General features: G+C 39.3%; 1 protein-coding gene across 1 annotated transcript in view; it reads left to right on the top strand.

Annotated features, from left to right (window-relative positions):
* Positions 1-9293, top strand: part of ABCB11 (ATP binding cassette subfamily B member 11) — a 95806-nt gene extending 86513 nt beyond the window's left edge. Inside the window, exons 25-28 of the mRNA XM_007452617.1 lie at positions 988-1185; positions 5509-5715; positions 7044-7190; positions 8242-9293. Coding sequence (XP_007452679.1) covers positions 988-1185; positions 5509-5715; positions 7044-7190; positions 8242-8442 — 753 coding nt within the window. The 3' untranslated portion in view covers positions 8443-9293. The remainder of the gene's footprint in view (positions 1-987; positions 1186-5508; positions 5716-7043; positions 7191-8241) is intronic.
* Positions 9294-15002: the final 5709 nt, after the last annotated feature.

Genomic DNA, 15002 nt, shown 5'->3' with positions numbered 1-15002 from the left:
ACCAAAAAAAAAAAAAAAAAAAAAAAAAGTTCTTCATAAAGCTGGAACTTGAATAAGGCAATGATACCCAGTGAATACTTGTTTTATAGTACACAGGTACTATAAAACACACTTAGTTCCGGAACGAATGAAGCTACATGTCTTTTGAGACCTACCCAACCACCAGGATTTCTACTGATATCCTGGTACAGAATGTAGAAAAACCAGTTTCTCCTGTCCAATAATAGTGATTTAATTCATGTTTATCTGTGTTCCACATGAGCTCATGTGGACTCCCAGAAAATTAATTTGATCTCAAAGAAATATCACTTTTTCTAACTGATAGTCCCTATAGGTGTTTTTTAATCTTCCCTGCCTAATTTTTAATATCCCAGTATGTTCAAGAGAGCCAAAAACCCCTGAACCCCAGTAAAGTCAACTAAATGCAGAAATCTTTTAAAATTGGTCAAATGCCCTGTTTCTCCTTCAGCTCAATAAAAGGTAAGTCTCTGTGTGGTTTATTAAATGTCTATCCATTTCTAGAGTTCACACGTCAGAGAGTACAACTCAAGGTATTTCACCTTTGCAATTCAGGGCCCAAGTAACTTTCTGTGTAAGTAATTTCAAGTGTAATGTTATTATTTTAAATCTCTGGGGGAACAGAGCTGTAGGAATTTGCACAGTTACTGGCTTCTGTGATGAAATCATATCCTCTATTTTCTTCCATGCAGAATGTCAAAGAATGGGTGACAAGGAAATCCCCTTAGGTTAGAATGGGAATAAGAGATCAAATATCTTTAAATTCGATGCTTAAGCCTCCTTTTATTCTACGTCTGCTGGAATAGGGACTAGAATGCCATTTCATTAAGTTGCTGTCTTTATACTTTGCACTTCAGCAGCTCGGTGTTGAAGGTATCTTAAGCAAGGATTTAAAACTCAGGCTTATGTGCATTTTCAATAGTCTAGATTCTAGTAGAGCATATATAATTCTAATCTTCCCGTCCACAGGACAACTTCCAGGGGCAGATTGACTTTGTTGACTGCAAATTTACATATCCTTCCCGACCTGATATACAAGTTCTGAATGGTCTCTCAGTGTCTGTTGGTCCAGGGCAAACCCTGGCATTTGTTGGAAGCAGTGGATGTGGTAAAAGCACCAGTATTCAGCTGTTGGAACGTTTCTATGATCCTGACCAAGGGAAGGTGGTAAGCAATGCAAAATTCTCAATGCATTTGAGAATTTGGCTTTCTGCAGAGTATCTCCAACCCCTAAAAGTCATCTTCAAGGTTGTGTCTTGCCAGACTCATTCCAAAGCGCTTGCCTTGGACAGTATTTTCCAGTTCCAGTCATTTGCTGGTTGACCTGATTCTACCTCACAATTTCTAACATTATATTCTTCCCAGTTCCAGATGGTCTGCTGACCAGTTAGGCAAAGAAAACTGCAAAGCTGGAGATGAGTGTACTTAACAGAAGCATTCACTTACCTGTAAATGGGGCAGAAAGTGCAGACTAATCAGGAAACTAATGACTGGGAATGGAAAATGTGGGGGTGATAAGAAACACAATGATAAATGAGTAAGAAAGGGAATTTAGTATGAAAAATCTGAGACAATCCTGGTTCAAGAAGCTAAAGTCTAAATAATATAAGGACCTCAAATTGGTAGTCATATGCCATAAATCTTTGGTTAGGATGTTTGAAAAATTGGTGGTTTGCTTTGTTGCTTATTTTCCACAGAATTTCTTCCTCTTTTCTCTTCTTTTCTTTTTCCTTTCTATTTTTTCCAAATAATACATGCAAAGGAGCACAGAGTAGAATAAGAGAGATTTGTTAAAAAAAACAAAACAAAACCAACCCCTTATTCCACCCTTTCCACTCCCCATTCTCCATTTTCCTGCTCAAAGGCAGCTATCTTTAACCACTTTATGTTTTTAGATCTCCCAATGATTACCTCAAAGTCCCTAAATAATATGCTTATGCTGCTGTTCCATGATTTAACGAATTTAGACCCTCTGTTGACTTATTCTCAAGAGATGGAAATTTAGCTTTTACCCTCACCTCTCCCCTCCTTTTACCCACCTCCTCCCAGTATGGTTACATTACTTTTAAAAGTTCTTTTATTTGTAAATTTAATCAATACACTTCTGTTTCTTTTCCATCACCTATAGATAACATCTCTTGAATTCTCATTTTCTAAGATGAGAATATTAGCAATTCTACCTCTATTTTCACCTCTTCCTCCCTCTTTTTACCTCTCAAGTCCTAATAACTATACTTTTATATTATCTTTTTTTTCTTTAATTGGAGTATAATTGCTTTACAATGTTGTGTTAGTTTCTGCTGTACAATGAAGTGAATCAGCTGTATGTATACATACACCCCCTCCCTCTCGGACCTCCCTCCCTCCCCCTCCCCCACCCCACCCCCCCATCTGGGTCGTCACAGAGCTGAGCTCCCTGTGCTGTACGTCAGGTTCCCACTTGCTATCCGTTTTACACATGGTAGTGTATTTATGTCAAACCTAATCTCCCAATTTGTCACACCCTCCCCTTCCCCCACTGTGTCCACATGTCTGTTCTCTACATCTGTGTCTCTATTCCTGCCCTACAAATAGGTTCACTATTTTTCTAGATTCTACATATATGCATTGGTATATGATATTTGTTTCTCTCTTTCTGCCTTACTTCACTCTGTATGACAGACTCTAGGTCCATCCACATCTCTACAAATGACCCAGTTTCATTCCTTTTTATGGCTGAGTAATATTCCATTGTATATATGTACCACATTTTAAAAAAAGAATATAAAATGCTTACCTTTTGTTTATAACATTTATTATCTTTACACTTTTACTCTAGGTTGATTCTAAAAGTTGAAAATCTATTAACTTTTATTATGGCTAAGTAAATATTGTTCATCTCATAGTTAAGTAGGGAGGTACATTAGCATTACATTTTTCTTTCTTGATTGTTTTTCTGAAATACTTTCTTTTTTCTTGCGTTCTCTGCCTTTATAAAATCTTTAGTTTCTTCCAATATCTCTCTCCTGATACCTATTCAGAGGAACCTGCTTCTTTCCCTTATTTCTGCCACTGCCTGGACTAATTACATCCTACCTACCTGAACAACTGTCAGCCTATGAGTTTCCTGCAGTATCTTTTGGATTAGATCCATTATTTCCTAGTTCCCGTATCTTCCTCTTTCTTTGGTTTTCCGTCTCATTTTGTTGGAGTGCATCTGCAAGTAGTTTTCTAAGAAATGATTCAGAAGTGTGGGTCTGATTGATTATTTAATCCTTCTTTTTTGAAAAATGACTTTCTGATATCCCTGAATAGTATAATCTTCATTGCAATGAGGATAGATAACATGATGAGAAATGCTGAAAGAAACTTGAAAGAGGCAACTAAAGTTTCCCTTGCATAAAGCAAAACAAGAAAGCAAGCAAACAGATAGTGGTAAAATCCAGGAAGTTATGAAAATAAGGAGTAAGAGTTGATTATCTGTAGTTTATAATCACTTTTATTAATTTTAGGTATAGAGATTTTAATTTGTTTGAAAGTATTTGGTGATTGATGAATCTAGAAAGTACGTTTCACTGGGAGTCTGATCTCTACAAAGGAGAGGATCCAGTTTCCCCAAATGTCAGATCTTTCGTGTCTATCACCCAGGTAGACTGTGAACTACATGACATGCAGGGACCTGAATCCTTCATGTTTGACTTCTTCAACATTAACATGTATATTAAGTATATTTCTCTGAATGTACTCAGTGAATGTTCTGGTCACAGGTAGAAAGCAATGCCCATGAAGAAATCAGTATGATTCCTTGCATTTCATAGACACAATATATTTTGTTACATCATCGTAAAATGTTTCTACAAACATTTTTCAGTAGGAAAAATACCACCGTTAATGCAATTTTTTAAAATCCTCTTTGCTTTTAAGGAAGCTAACAAACACAGACATTCAACGTTTTCAACATTTAATTGGGTACCTGTGATGTGCTCAGCACTGCATTAGGCCCTGTGAGAAATTCTAAGGAGCATGAAGCATGTCTTATGTCTTCTAGGAGCTTACAATACTAGCATATAGACAACAATTAGCAAACAGCTCCAGTATTTAATTGTTAAATCGTGCTTTGCAGTCTATAAGTACTATGGAAAATGCATAGAGGAAGGTGAGCAAGGGCTAATTGTTGAAGAATGCCTTATATTTTTTCTAGTAGTGTTTGTTTTTTACACTGTGAAAAAATTATCTAAAACATCATATATTTACACCATTTAATATAATCTTTTTCTGAAATCATGGGGCCAAATACTTTACAGTATTACAGTATGTGAGACATACTGTACCTTTACTATTCTAAGCCTTTTAAGTGAAAGAGCTCAAATGGTAGACATATGAGTTCCTGTAATTAACTGCCTAGATAGATCATGAGTTCCTAAAAAATAGAGATTTTTTTTCTTTCTTTCTTTATTATTGTTTTAACATCTTCATTGGAGTATAATTGCTTTACAATGTTGTGTTAGTTTCTGCTTCATAACAAAGTCAATCAGCTATATGTATACATATATCCCCATATCCCCTCCCTCTTGCGTCTCCCTCCCACCCTCCCTATCCCACCCCTCTAGGTGGTCACAGAGCACCGAGCTGATCTCCCTGTGCTGTGCGGCTGCTTCCCACTAGCTATCTATTTTACGTTTCGTAATGTATGTAAGTCCATGCCACTCTCTCACTTCATCCCAGCTTACCCTTCCCACTCCCCGTGTCCTCAAGTCCATTCTCTACATCTGCGTCTTTATTCCTGTCCTGCCCCTAGGTTCTTCAGAACCACTTTTTTTTTTTTTTTAAGATTCCATATATATGTGTTAGCATACGGTATTTGTTTTTCTCTTTCTGACTTACTTCACTCTGTATGACAGACTCTAGGTCCATCCACCTCACTACAAAATATTTTTTCTTTATATAACATACAAAAGACTGTCTAGCATGGTGCCTTTGTGGCAGGTAATTCAATATATGTTTGTTGGTTGACTAAGTGAATAAATATACTCCGTACTGGGGTCTGTTATCTCAATTATTCAGAGGTTAGTATCAGTGAAATCAAGGAAACAGGTTTGATTCTTACATTGTCCAACAGCTTTACATAGGAAACCCCATTTCATAACTCATGGAGTCTCAAAATTGAGCAATTCTGTGTACTTGGAGAGGATGTGCTGCACCAAAGGGTAAGAGGAAGTTGTTTTTTTTTTAACTAGATACTGTCTGGAGTGCCTTTCCTGTTTGTATAATACTACCCATAGAACTAGAATTTGGGAAACAAACAACCATGTTTGATCACAACTTTGACACCACTTCTGGCAGACACCACCGCCAGAGGTCAAAGGCAACATAATTTATTTCCAAGAATCCTTAGATTGTTGTCTGTTAAGCAAAGCAAATATCTTGCATAACACTAACTCTAGGATACAAACTTTCCTCACTGCTGGAATTCTAAAACTCAGTGCCCTGGCTGTCACCTCTATTTGGCAGATGATAGATGGGCATGACAGCAAAAATGTAAACGTCCAGTTTCTCCGCTCGAAGATTGGAATCGTTTCCCAGGAACCGGTGTTGTTTGCCTGTAGCATAGTGGACAATATCAAGTATGGAGACAACACCAAAGAAATCCCCACGGAAAAAGTCATAGAAGCCGCAAAGCAGGCTCAGCTGCATGACTTTGTCATGTCCCTTCCAGAGGTGGGTACCAAGTCAGAGTCATTCCCTATGGCAGACGGGGAGGGAGAGAGGTAGAATGACTAAAAAGTATTATGACTGTGGCTCACGGAGAAGGTCAAAGGCAACACAACTTATTTCCCAGGGCCCTGAGATCGTCTCAGTGTTTTACGCAAAATGAATGTCCTTCATCAACATAATCTTTAGTTTTGGAAAGTAGTATATTATCCAACGCAAAGGATGCTGTATTACTTGTTGTAAGTGAAGCAGCAGTAAATTGAGCATCAGTTTAGCATAACGGAAAAACATCCTGAGATTTGGAACAGACATTGATTTGAATCCAAGCTTGGCCACTTTCTGGTGTAAAGTTACTTCTGTAACAATTACTTTTCTGAGACTCAGTCGTCTACAAAATGCAAAAAATAACTTAGAATGAGAGAGCACACATAATAGCCTCAGAAAGAAAGCTGCTGCTGTTACTATTGTCATCATGATCATTTTGTTACTTGGCAGCAACTCCTGTGTGTGGTGGGTAAGTTGCATTTGCCTTGGAGTTCCTCACTTTCCCAGAGCCAAGTTTGAATGTAGTGTGATATTGACTCTGCATTTTTCCATCCACCAAGGGTCTTTCTTGGTGGTTGATCACTAAGAAAATTAAGACATGGAAACTGAAAAATAGTAATTGGGAGAAAATGATTTCTGTAAACATTAAATGATAAGCTGGCTAGAATAGTTAGTACAGTACCTGATGCATAGTAAATACTGTTTGAATGTAACTGTTTTTTACGTAGGCCTGACGCCTACGTAGGGATTTTCCTTCATAATTTCATCTAAAACAACAAATATGTTAACTAGTTATGAAGCTCACAGAAATTTAAATAATTTGTTCATGATCACAGAGCTGGTATGCAGCAAGAGTGAAGATTGAAAGTTAGGCTTGTGTTCCAGAATGATGCTACCTCAACAAGGGAATGGACCAGGAGATTTCTTGAAGGCCCTTATATGCCTAGGATCATTCTGTCTTGGAAAGATCTTCCAGACAGGAGTTGGGAAATCAGGGAATCTTAAATCAGGGAGGATCTCATACGCAAGGAGAAAGAGATCAAAAATACAAACCTAAAAGAAATGCAGAGCAAGGGATACAAAGTCCCCGTGTTTCCCAACATGCAAGGTCATAAAACGCCATATTTTTTTTAATATGCCTAAATGGATTTGACATCCTTTATACAAATAATTCCCAATTTCAGAAAAAACAAATTGTTTAAATCCTCAGAGGGGTCATTGATGTGGGCTCCCTACAGCACAGGAACAGTGGCTGTTTCTGGTTCTCAAACTTACCATATTTTTTCCAGAAATATGAAACTAATGTTGGGTCCCAGGGGTCTCAACTCTCTCGAGGGGAGAAACAACGCATTGCTATTGCTCGGGCCATCATACGAGATCCTAAAATCTTGCTACTAGATGAAGCTACTTCTGCCTTAGACACAGAAAGTGAAAAGGTAGGTACTGATTTTCTAAAGTCTTAGGTCATTATAAATGAGATTTTTGCTGTAATATTTGTCCTTATAAAATGGCAGTATTGTTAATTTTCTGATTCATTAATAGTAGAAATTGCCACTCCTTTGTAGCGCCCAAAGACAATAGTCTAGAGAAAGTGATTTAAAATAGGATTGCTTCAAATAAAAACAATTTTTTTCACTTTAAAATAAGAATTGTTTTTAAGATTGTTTAGGCTAGGTGACACTTTTTTCATGGGCAAATAATGAGCTTTCTTAAATAAAATAAAATAATCCAGGCCATCTGATAGGCATTTCGTATTTTATAGTTCTAAAGTTCCGTGGCAGAGGAGGTGGGAAGCATACAACACAAAGTTAGAGGCGGTATCTGATGTGCAGTTTGCATGAAAGGAAATGTAATTGGGCGAAACACAATTACGAAATTTACCATTTAGAATTAACTCCTTAAAAGTCAGGATTCTGTTTTGGAGAGAGCTAAAATGTCCTCAGTGAGGAACAGTATCAGGAGTGACTTTTTTTGCAGGCCTCTCACTGTTGTGGCCTCTCCTGCTGCGGAGCACAGGCTCCGGATGCGCAGGCTCGGCGGCCATGGCTCACAGGCCCAGCCGCTCCGCGGCATGTGGGATCCTCCCGGACTGGGGCACGGTACCGCGTCCCCTGCATCGGCAGGCGGACTCCCAACCACTGCGCCACCAGGGAAGCCCAGGAGTGACCATTTAACTGTTACCTTACATTGTTTCCTTGGTTTCATTTTAGCAAACTAGACCCTCAAGTATTGTAAAATTACTTTGTGATCTTGTAGTTTGGTTCATTCTGGCTTCACTGAAATTTTTCAGCTTGTAGACTGCAATTTAAGTCACTGATGCATTGCATTCAGCAAATATTTATTTAATCCTCTCTCTCCTGTCAAGCCTTTGGGTTTAACCCCTGAATATAGAGATGTTAATCAGGTGGTATGAAACAGAACTCTCGCGATGGTGGGCCAGGGAACAAGCATGCGTCTTTGCATCAACTTTCCATCTTCTCTTTGCAGACGGTGCAGGTCGCCTTGGACAAAGCCAGAGAAGGCCGGACCTGCATTGTCATTGCCCATCGTTTGTCCACCATCCGGAACTCGGATATCATTGCTGTCATGTCACAGGGGATAGTGATTGAAAAGGGGACCCATGAAGAACTGATGGCCCAGAAAGGAGCCTACTACAAACTAGTCACCACAGGAGCCCCCATCAGTTGACCTGACTTGAGAACTTCACGCACAGTTGGTGCACCAATTACAGAAATGCTGTGGGGTTTTTTTTGTTTGTTTTACTTTAAGCAGAAATAATGATATTTTACTTTTACAGACGTGGTCATACATTGGCATCCGAGCTAATTTCTAATGACTTTCAACAGTAATTTAGTTTTAAATGTCTGTATATAGAAAATGAAAGAAACTAGGGTCAGTGGCAGTGAGAATCCAGTGTCAAGCAGCTGCTCAGCCATCACCCAGTGCTTTCTCCATGCAGGAGCCAGTCCCAGTTATTACGTGGGTATTAGCAAGACTTGGAGGAAATGAGACTTTGAATTTCTCAGGGACAGAGAACCATCCTTTGCATTTTTGGACCCTCAGTGTACACAAATCCTGGTCGAGAATAGGCACTCGACAAATGTTTACCGAGCTGGGCCAAGACCATATAGAGAAGAACAGAAGGACTGAAGACCAACTGTATTTTTTGACTGAAGTTTTCTTGCATGTGAAAGCGGATTCATTTATGTCTAAGGATGAAGATGGGGAAAGGAGGACTTGGATACTCTGGATGCTCTCAGGCTGAAAGGGGCAGAAAAAGGCAAGTATTAGCAGGAGTTTACCAGTCAGGGATGTTGATTTATAGATTCAAGGTGTAGTATGTGGGTGGTGAAGTCCCCATTTACTGGACTAGATTCTGCCGGTGTGCCTGGAGCAGGGGGCTCTATCCCAAGCCTTGTCCCCCTCCACATTGGTTGCTGTCCTTTGTTTCTTCAAATCCCAGCGTGAAATGAAAATAGTGAATTTTACCTTGTATAAGTGTTTTCTTCCTATGGCCAACAAATGAAATTCTGCCTACAAATTAAGTCTGAGCTATTGTATATTGAGGTATATTATTTGTTTCTGGTCCAGTGTTTCCTGGTAAATAATCCACACAGGTGGTTTAACAGGTTAACTAGTTAGGTCAGGAGCATTGATGGTTGCAAAGTCAGGGAGGGAGAGGGTGGAGGACAGCATTCTAGTTAAGTTATGACAAATGGCAGTGACAAATAAGTTGTAGAATAAAAATGCCATGAGAAGGAATTAAGCTTTGCAGTAAGCATGTGCTCATCTTGTAATATTGAAGAAAGAAGACCAAAATCTGTTTAAGTTTGCATTTCAAGGAGGAGGAACATAAGCTCTGTGCTGAGAGGCTGCCAGTTTCCTGGAATAGAATGTGTGGGGTGAGAAAAACGGATGATTAAGAGTTATTTTTTAGGGGTTTCCCTGGTGGCACAGTGGTTAAGAATCTGCCTGCCAATGCAGGGGACACGGGTTCAAGCCCTGGTCCGGGAAGATCCCACATGCCATGGAGCAGCTAAGCCCATGAGCCACAACTATTGAGCCTGTGCTCTAGAGCCCACGAGCCACAACTACTGAGCCCATGTGCCACAACTACTGAAGCCTACATGTGCCACAACTACTGAAGCCCGCGCACTGCAATGAAGAGTGGCCCCCGCTCACTGCAACTAGAGAAAGCCCACAGGCAGAAACGAAGACCCAACGCAGTCAAAAATAAATAAATTAAATAAATAAAAATTTTAAAGAAAGAGTTATTTTTTAAATAAGGTCCTTGGAAGTTATTGATGAGAGGGAAAATGTTGACTGGAGAAGGCTTGAAATGATTTGGGAAAAACATTGAATTACAACTTCAAAAATATAGAAATGAAGTTGCAAGTTTATTTTGCAACACCAGGAGTTCCAATGTCTTCATTTTTGTTCCGTATCCTGTATCACTCACAAAGATTTGGTTTCTACAGTTTTATATTATTGTTTCTCAGGTGATGGAGGGACTTGCTTAATCTGTTGTGTCTGACACTTATCTCGTCTTTCTGTAATTTCTGATGCTTTCAGGATGGGTTCTGCTGTGATCAAACTCTCCCTGTTACCCCAGTTAATAAAAGTTTACAGAAGAAAAAAATAGAAGGATTGGAAGATGAAGTTGGGGAAATTTCCCTGAGGGTAGGACAGAAAGAGATGAAGAGTTAGAAAATAAAATTTAGAGGAACAATTCAGGAGATGCAATAATTAGCTAACAGCAGTTCCAGAAAGACAGTGTAGAGAAAACTGAGGGGAAAAATGATTAAATAGTCCAAGAATATGTCCTATAATTGAAGGATGTGAATTTCCAACTTGAAAGAGTTCACCAAGTGTCAAATATAATAAATAAACAAAGATCCTACCTGGGCACACTATTATGCAATTTTGGAAAACTGGAGGAAAGGAGAAGATACTAAAATTTTCTAATAGACATATAATAAAGAAACATAATAACATAGGATCGCTTGACAATGACACTAAAAGTCAGAAGACATAAAGATTTGCCTTCAGAATTCTGAGGGAAAAATTATCTCCATCCTGGAATTGTATACCTAGCAAACTATTCTCAAGAATGAGAGAGGCCTAAAGAAATTCTGTCATGTAAGTGTCTCAAAACTGCATGGAAGCAGATATGCATAAACCAGAAATGCTACTATTTGAGAAAAAGGAGAGTTGGCCTCTAGATCCTTTTGTATAGAAACACCTTTTCATACAGTTACTCTAAGTCTATTCTACATGTGCTGTCAGGAAATTGTTTCAATAAAAAGACTTTGAATTTAGTAGTGCAGTCATGCATGCAATTTTTGGCAATCATACACTCACTTAAAAAGGTAGATCCTTTAATTTATTGATGCTATGTCCTGAAAGAGGAAAATACATAGGATCATAATTAGGTATAGTTCGCCACATATTTATTCATGAATTAAATGTAAGTTTCCTATCCTAAGATAATATCAGAATATTCTATTCAGGTTTTTTTAGGATCCTGCCTCATGTTTCCAACTAAGAGTTGGATCTATTAATATCTCTTATGCATGCAGAATCTCTCTGCAGTCAGAGCACATAAGGATATTAGTGGAGATAAAAAAATTGCAAATTTGGTTGCCGTTTCCAAACACATTTTGAGATAAATTTACATATGCGTGTGTGCCATTATAAAATAAGCCTTATGTCCATTTGTATTTGCTGAAAATTTCCAGATCAAGTGAATAATCTCACCTGCCTATAAGAGACGTCAGGTGAAATTAACTTAAACGAAATTTGAAACGCAATTCCAATTTCTTTCACACTGTGTTCAATTAAATGTCCAATTAATTTAAATGGATAGACTGTAAATAAAGCAATGCACATGCTTATCATCTAATTAGCACTGGCCAACATTATAATGTGCTCATTAGTGAGTTGTATGGTATCCTAAGGATCATAATGAGTAACCAGGGTACGCGTGATCGGCATGTAGCTGTCTGGAGGCAACTACTCATCCCAATAAATCAGCGCCAAGACAAACTGTGCAGTAGAAAAAGGAAGAAGAAAATATAGCCAGTCAGTGAGTTGGCAGTTCCTTCCTTCCTGTAATTCACGTACAGCTCCTACTCTCAGATACAAAGAGATAGATGTGAGAAGAACAGAATAGCTGGAGATAGAAAGGGACCGGTTCACTGAAGGTGACCCAGAGCTAGTGTCTACGGTTAAGAATGACTACAGAAAAGAAAGAAAATTGTGCTATCTTACTGGTTGAGAGTATATATTTCTGATATATCAAGTATGGAATCAAAGTAAGAGATGAGCAATGTTTTCATAAAATACCTTAGAGGGCTTCCTTGGTGGCACAATGGTTGAGAGTCCGCCTGCCGATGCAGGGGACACGGGTTCGTGCCCCGGTCCGGGAGGATCCCACATGCCACGGAGCGGCTGGGCACGTGAGCCATGGCCGCTGAGCCTGCGCGTCCAGAGCCTGTTGCTCCGCAGCGGGAGAGGCCACAACGGCGAGAGGCCTGCATACGGCAAAAAAAAAAAAAAAAAAAACCTTAGAGTTTGAAATTTCAATTAATCATTTAAATGTACCCCATAGTAACATTCACAAAGCATTTCATAATTTAGAAAGCACCTTGCCTTCATAATTTTTGTGTGTTATTGTGAAACCATTTAGTAGGTTGCAGAGGAGGAAGGCAGCTGTAAGTTGCATTCACTGTTACATACGTAAGAAGTTGTAGGTTGATACCCAATCCTACACCCCTTCCCCTTGCTTACCCCTTGAGATAGAGGGGCCTCTATCTCAGAGGTTGGAAAGTAAAATATTTACCTTCCCAGACTCCTTTGCAGCTAGGGTAAGCCATGTGACTGTTCTGGTCAATGAAATATAGACACAAGTCTCTATGGAGGCTTTCCCTTCTGGAACAAAGCCTGGGTTAAGAAAGCCCATTTGCATTCCCCTTTCTTCTTTCCTGGATGCACAGCAGCCATGCTGTGGCCATTTGGATAGAAGCCACACACTATGGATGGCAGAACAGGAAGAGAGACAGAGCCTGATTCCTGGACATCCTTAGGCAGCTGTTGAAGCCTGGACTGCCCACCTCCAGCCAAGCTGTTACACAAGAAAAAAACACCTCTCACTTGTATAAGCTACTGAAATAGTTTGTCGTAGTTGTAGTTTTTGTTGTTGATTATGGATTAACACACTCAGTAGATACACTTAGATTTTTATTAATAAAAAATGTTGAAACATAAGTATAAAGACAATAAAGCAATGTTGAAGTATTGATGTGTGCATAAATGACCTCAAAATATGACTTTTATATCCAGAAGTATTCCAAAAACATTGAGTGAAAGAAGAAATTACTCAGTCTTTTTGAAAAAGTCACTGCTATGAGAAGGAGATGTCACTGGATGGATGTCCTTTGCAGCTCATTCTAGTGGTTTTTTTCAGGAACGTACCATATACCCTGCTTTATTACACTTTAAGTGAATGAGGCCTTTACTTAGAAACTTAGTGTTTTGTGATTATGCTTTCTCATCCTCTCCCATTATAAAATTAGTGTCAGACTGGGAACGATCTGGATTCCATTGGCAAGATATAGCCAGAGTCGAAAAGAAAGTGATTCAAGAAGAGGATGAATTTGAAAGGGGGGCAGGCAGGGGTTCAGAAGAGATGGGGAATAATGTTACCAGCTAATCTGTAGCTGGAGACAGTGTCAATCCAAACCTTCCAAGCCCACTGGCCAGAGATATCCCTGGAGTCTACGCAGAGCCTGCAGCCCGTGGGGATCTACCCCAGGGAAAGGCCTATATTGAACTTATCCTTGATTCTCTAGCACCTAAGGCATTTAATAAGTGTTTGTCAGGTGGGTGGACAGAGGGGGTTAGAGAGAAAAAAGAGCAAAGACCGAAGGGGCCCTATTTGAATCAGAGAAGATTTTAGAAGCTATGTGGAACTGAATCTCTAATTTAATTTAGCACGGTCATCCCTAAAAATCTTGGCATCATAAAATTTGGTGTTAGAATTTTTGTTGTATTCAAGAAGTACGTTTCAACAGCCATAAAGAATTTTAAAATAAATATTATCTTTATTTCTTTGAGAGATCCACAATTAGTCCACAACAAACTTACTAAAAATGCTATTTCAAAGTTCTAGCATTTTCCTCACATAGCAAGTTGGTTAAACCCTTCCTGCCACAGAGTGAATTTTCTTGTTTCCCTTCTCACTCAGCCTGTTACTGTACATATCCCATTAGTATCTCTTCCAGCAAGAAGAATTTCTTCTTTACGATGTTAAGGAAGGGGAAATGGAGCTGGTGATTTAGTTACAGGATTTCTTTTGTTAAGATACTCGAGCAGGAAGTCTGTGAATACTTTCATATGAATAATTTTGCCCCCTAAGATCAGTTACATTATTTCACATCTCCATGCATCTCCTTTCATAGCGATACAATTCAGATACTAATAGGAATAGGATGTTTTAAAGACTAAAATGTATTACATAAATCTAAAATTGTTTATTAAAGTAGCAAATTACAAAATGGAGTACACTTTAGAATTTACAGCCTTGTTCATTTACATGTAAGTAAAATTTAATGTACTCTGGCTCTTCCTCCAGTTTTATTGAATGAGATCCTCAGAGTTGCAGAATATCAGAGCTGGAAGGAACCTTTCATTCTAAGCCCATTTTAAGCCCCTCATCTTAGAAACTGGTCAACTGAATCCACTAACATTAAATGGACTCCCAGTATCCCAGTGGTTAGACGCAGAGACAGGTTAGAACCCAGTCTAAGGACTCCATCCCGGGTGCTTTCTGCCAAACTCCAAGAAGTCTTTTGTACATCTGTCTGTGAATTCTCTAGCACCTGCCCCCTTGAGTTCTGACATTTCTTGCGTTATGCGGGCCTCTCACTGTTGTGGCCTCTCCCATTTGCGGAGCACAGGCTCCAGACGCGCAGGCTCAGTGGGCATGGCTCACGGGCCCAGCCGCTCCGCGGCATGTGGGATCTTCCCGAAACGGGGCACGAACCCGCGTCTCCTGCATCGGCAGGCGGACTCTCAAGCACTGCGCCACCAGGGAAGCCCGGCACCATCTCTTGATTGGCCAGCATGAGCAGGGCACCAATACTCCAATGCTAAAAGGATAAGATGCAGACAAAAATCTCACGAACTTGGACAGGAACGTTTACTTCCCCCTTGTTAAGTCAATGCAATCTTCAAATAGAAAGGCAGCA

The sequence above is a fragment of the Lipotes vexillifer genome, unplaced genomic scaffold, assembly GCF_000442215.2.
Source record: "Lipotes vexillifer unplaced genomic scaffold, Lipotes_vexillifer_v1.1 scaffold454, whole genome shotgun sequence".
Taxonomy (NCBI): domain Eukaryota; kingdom Metazoa; phylum Chordata; class Mammalia; order Artiodactyla; family Lipotidae; genus Lipotes; species Lipotes vexillifer.
Note: the sequence above shows the minus strand (reverse complement) of the source record. Positions and strands in the feature narration are given on the sequence as shown.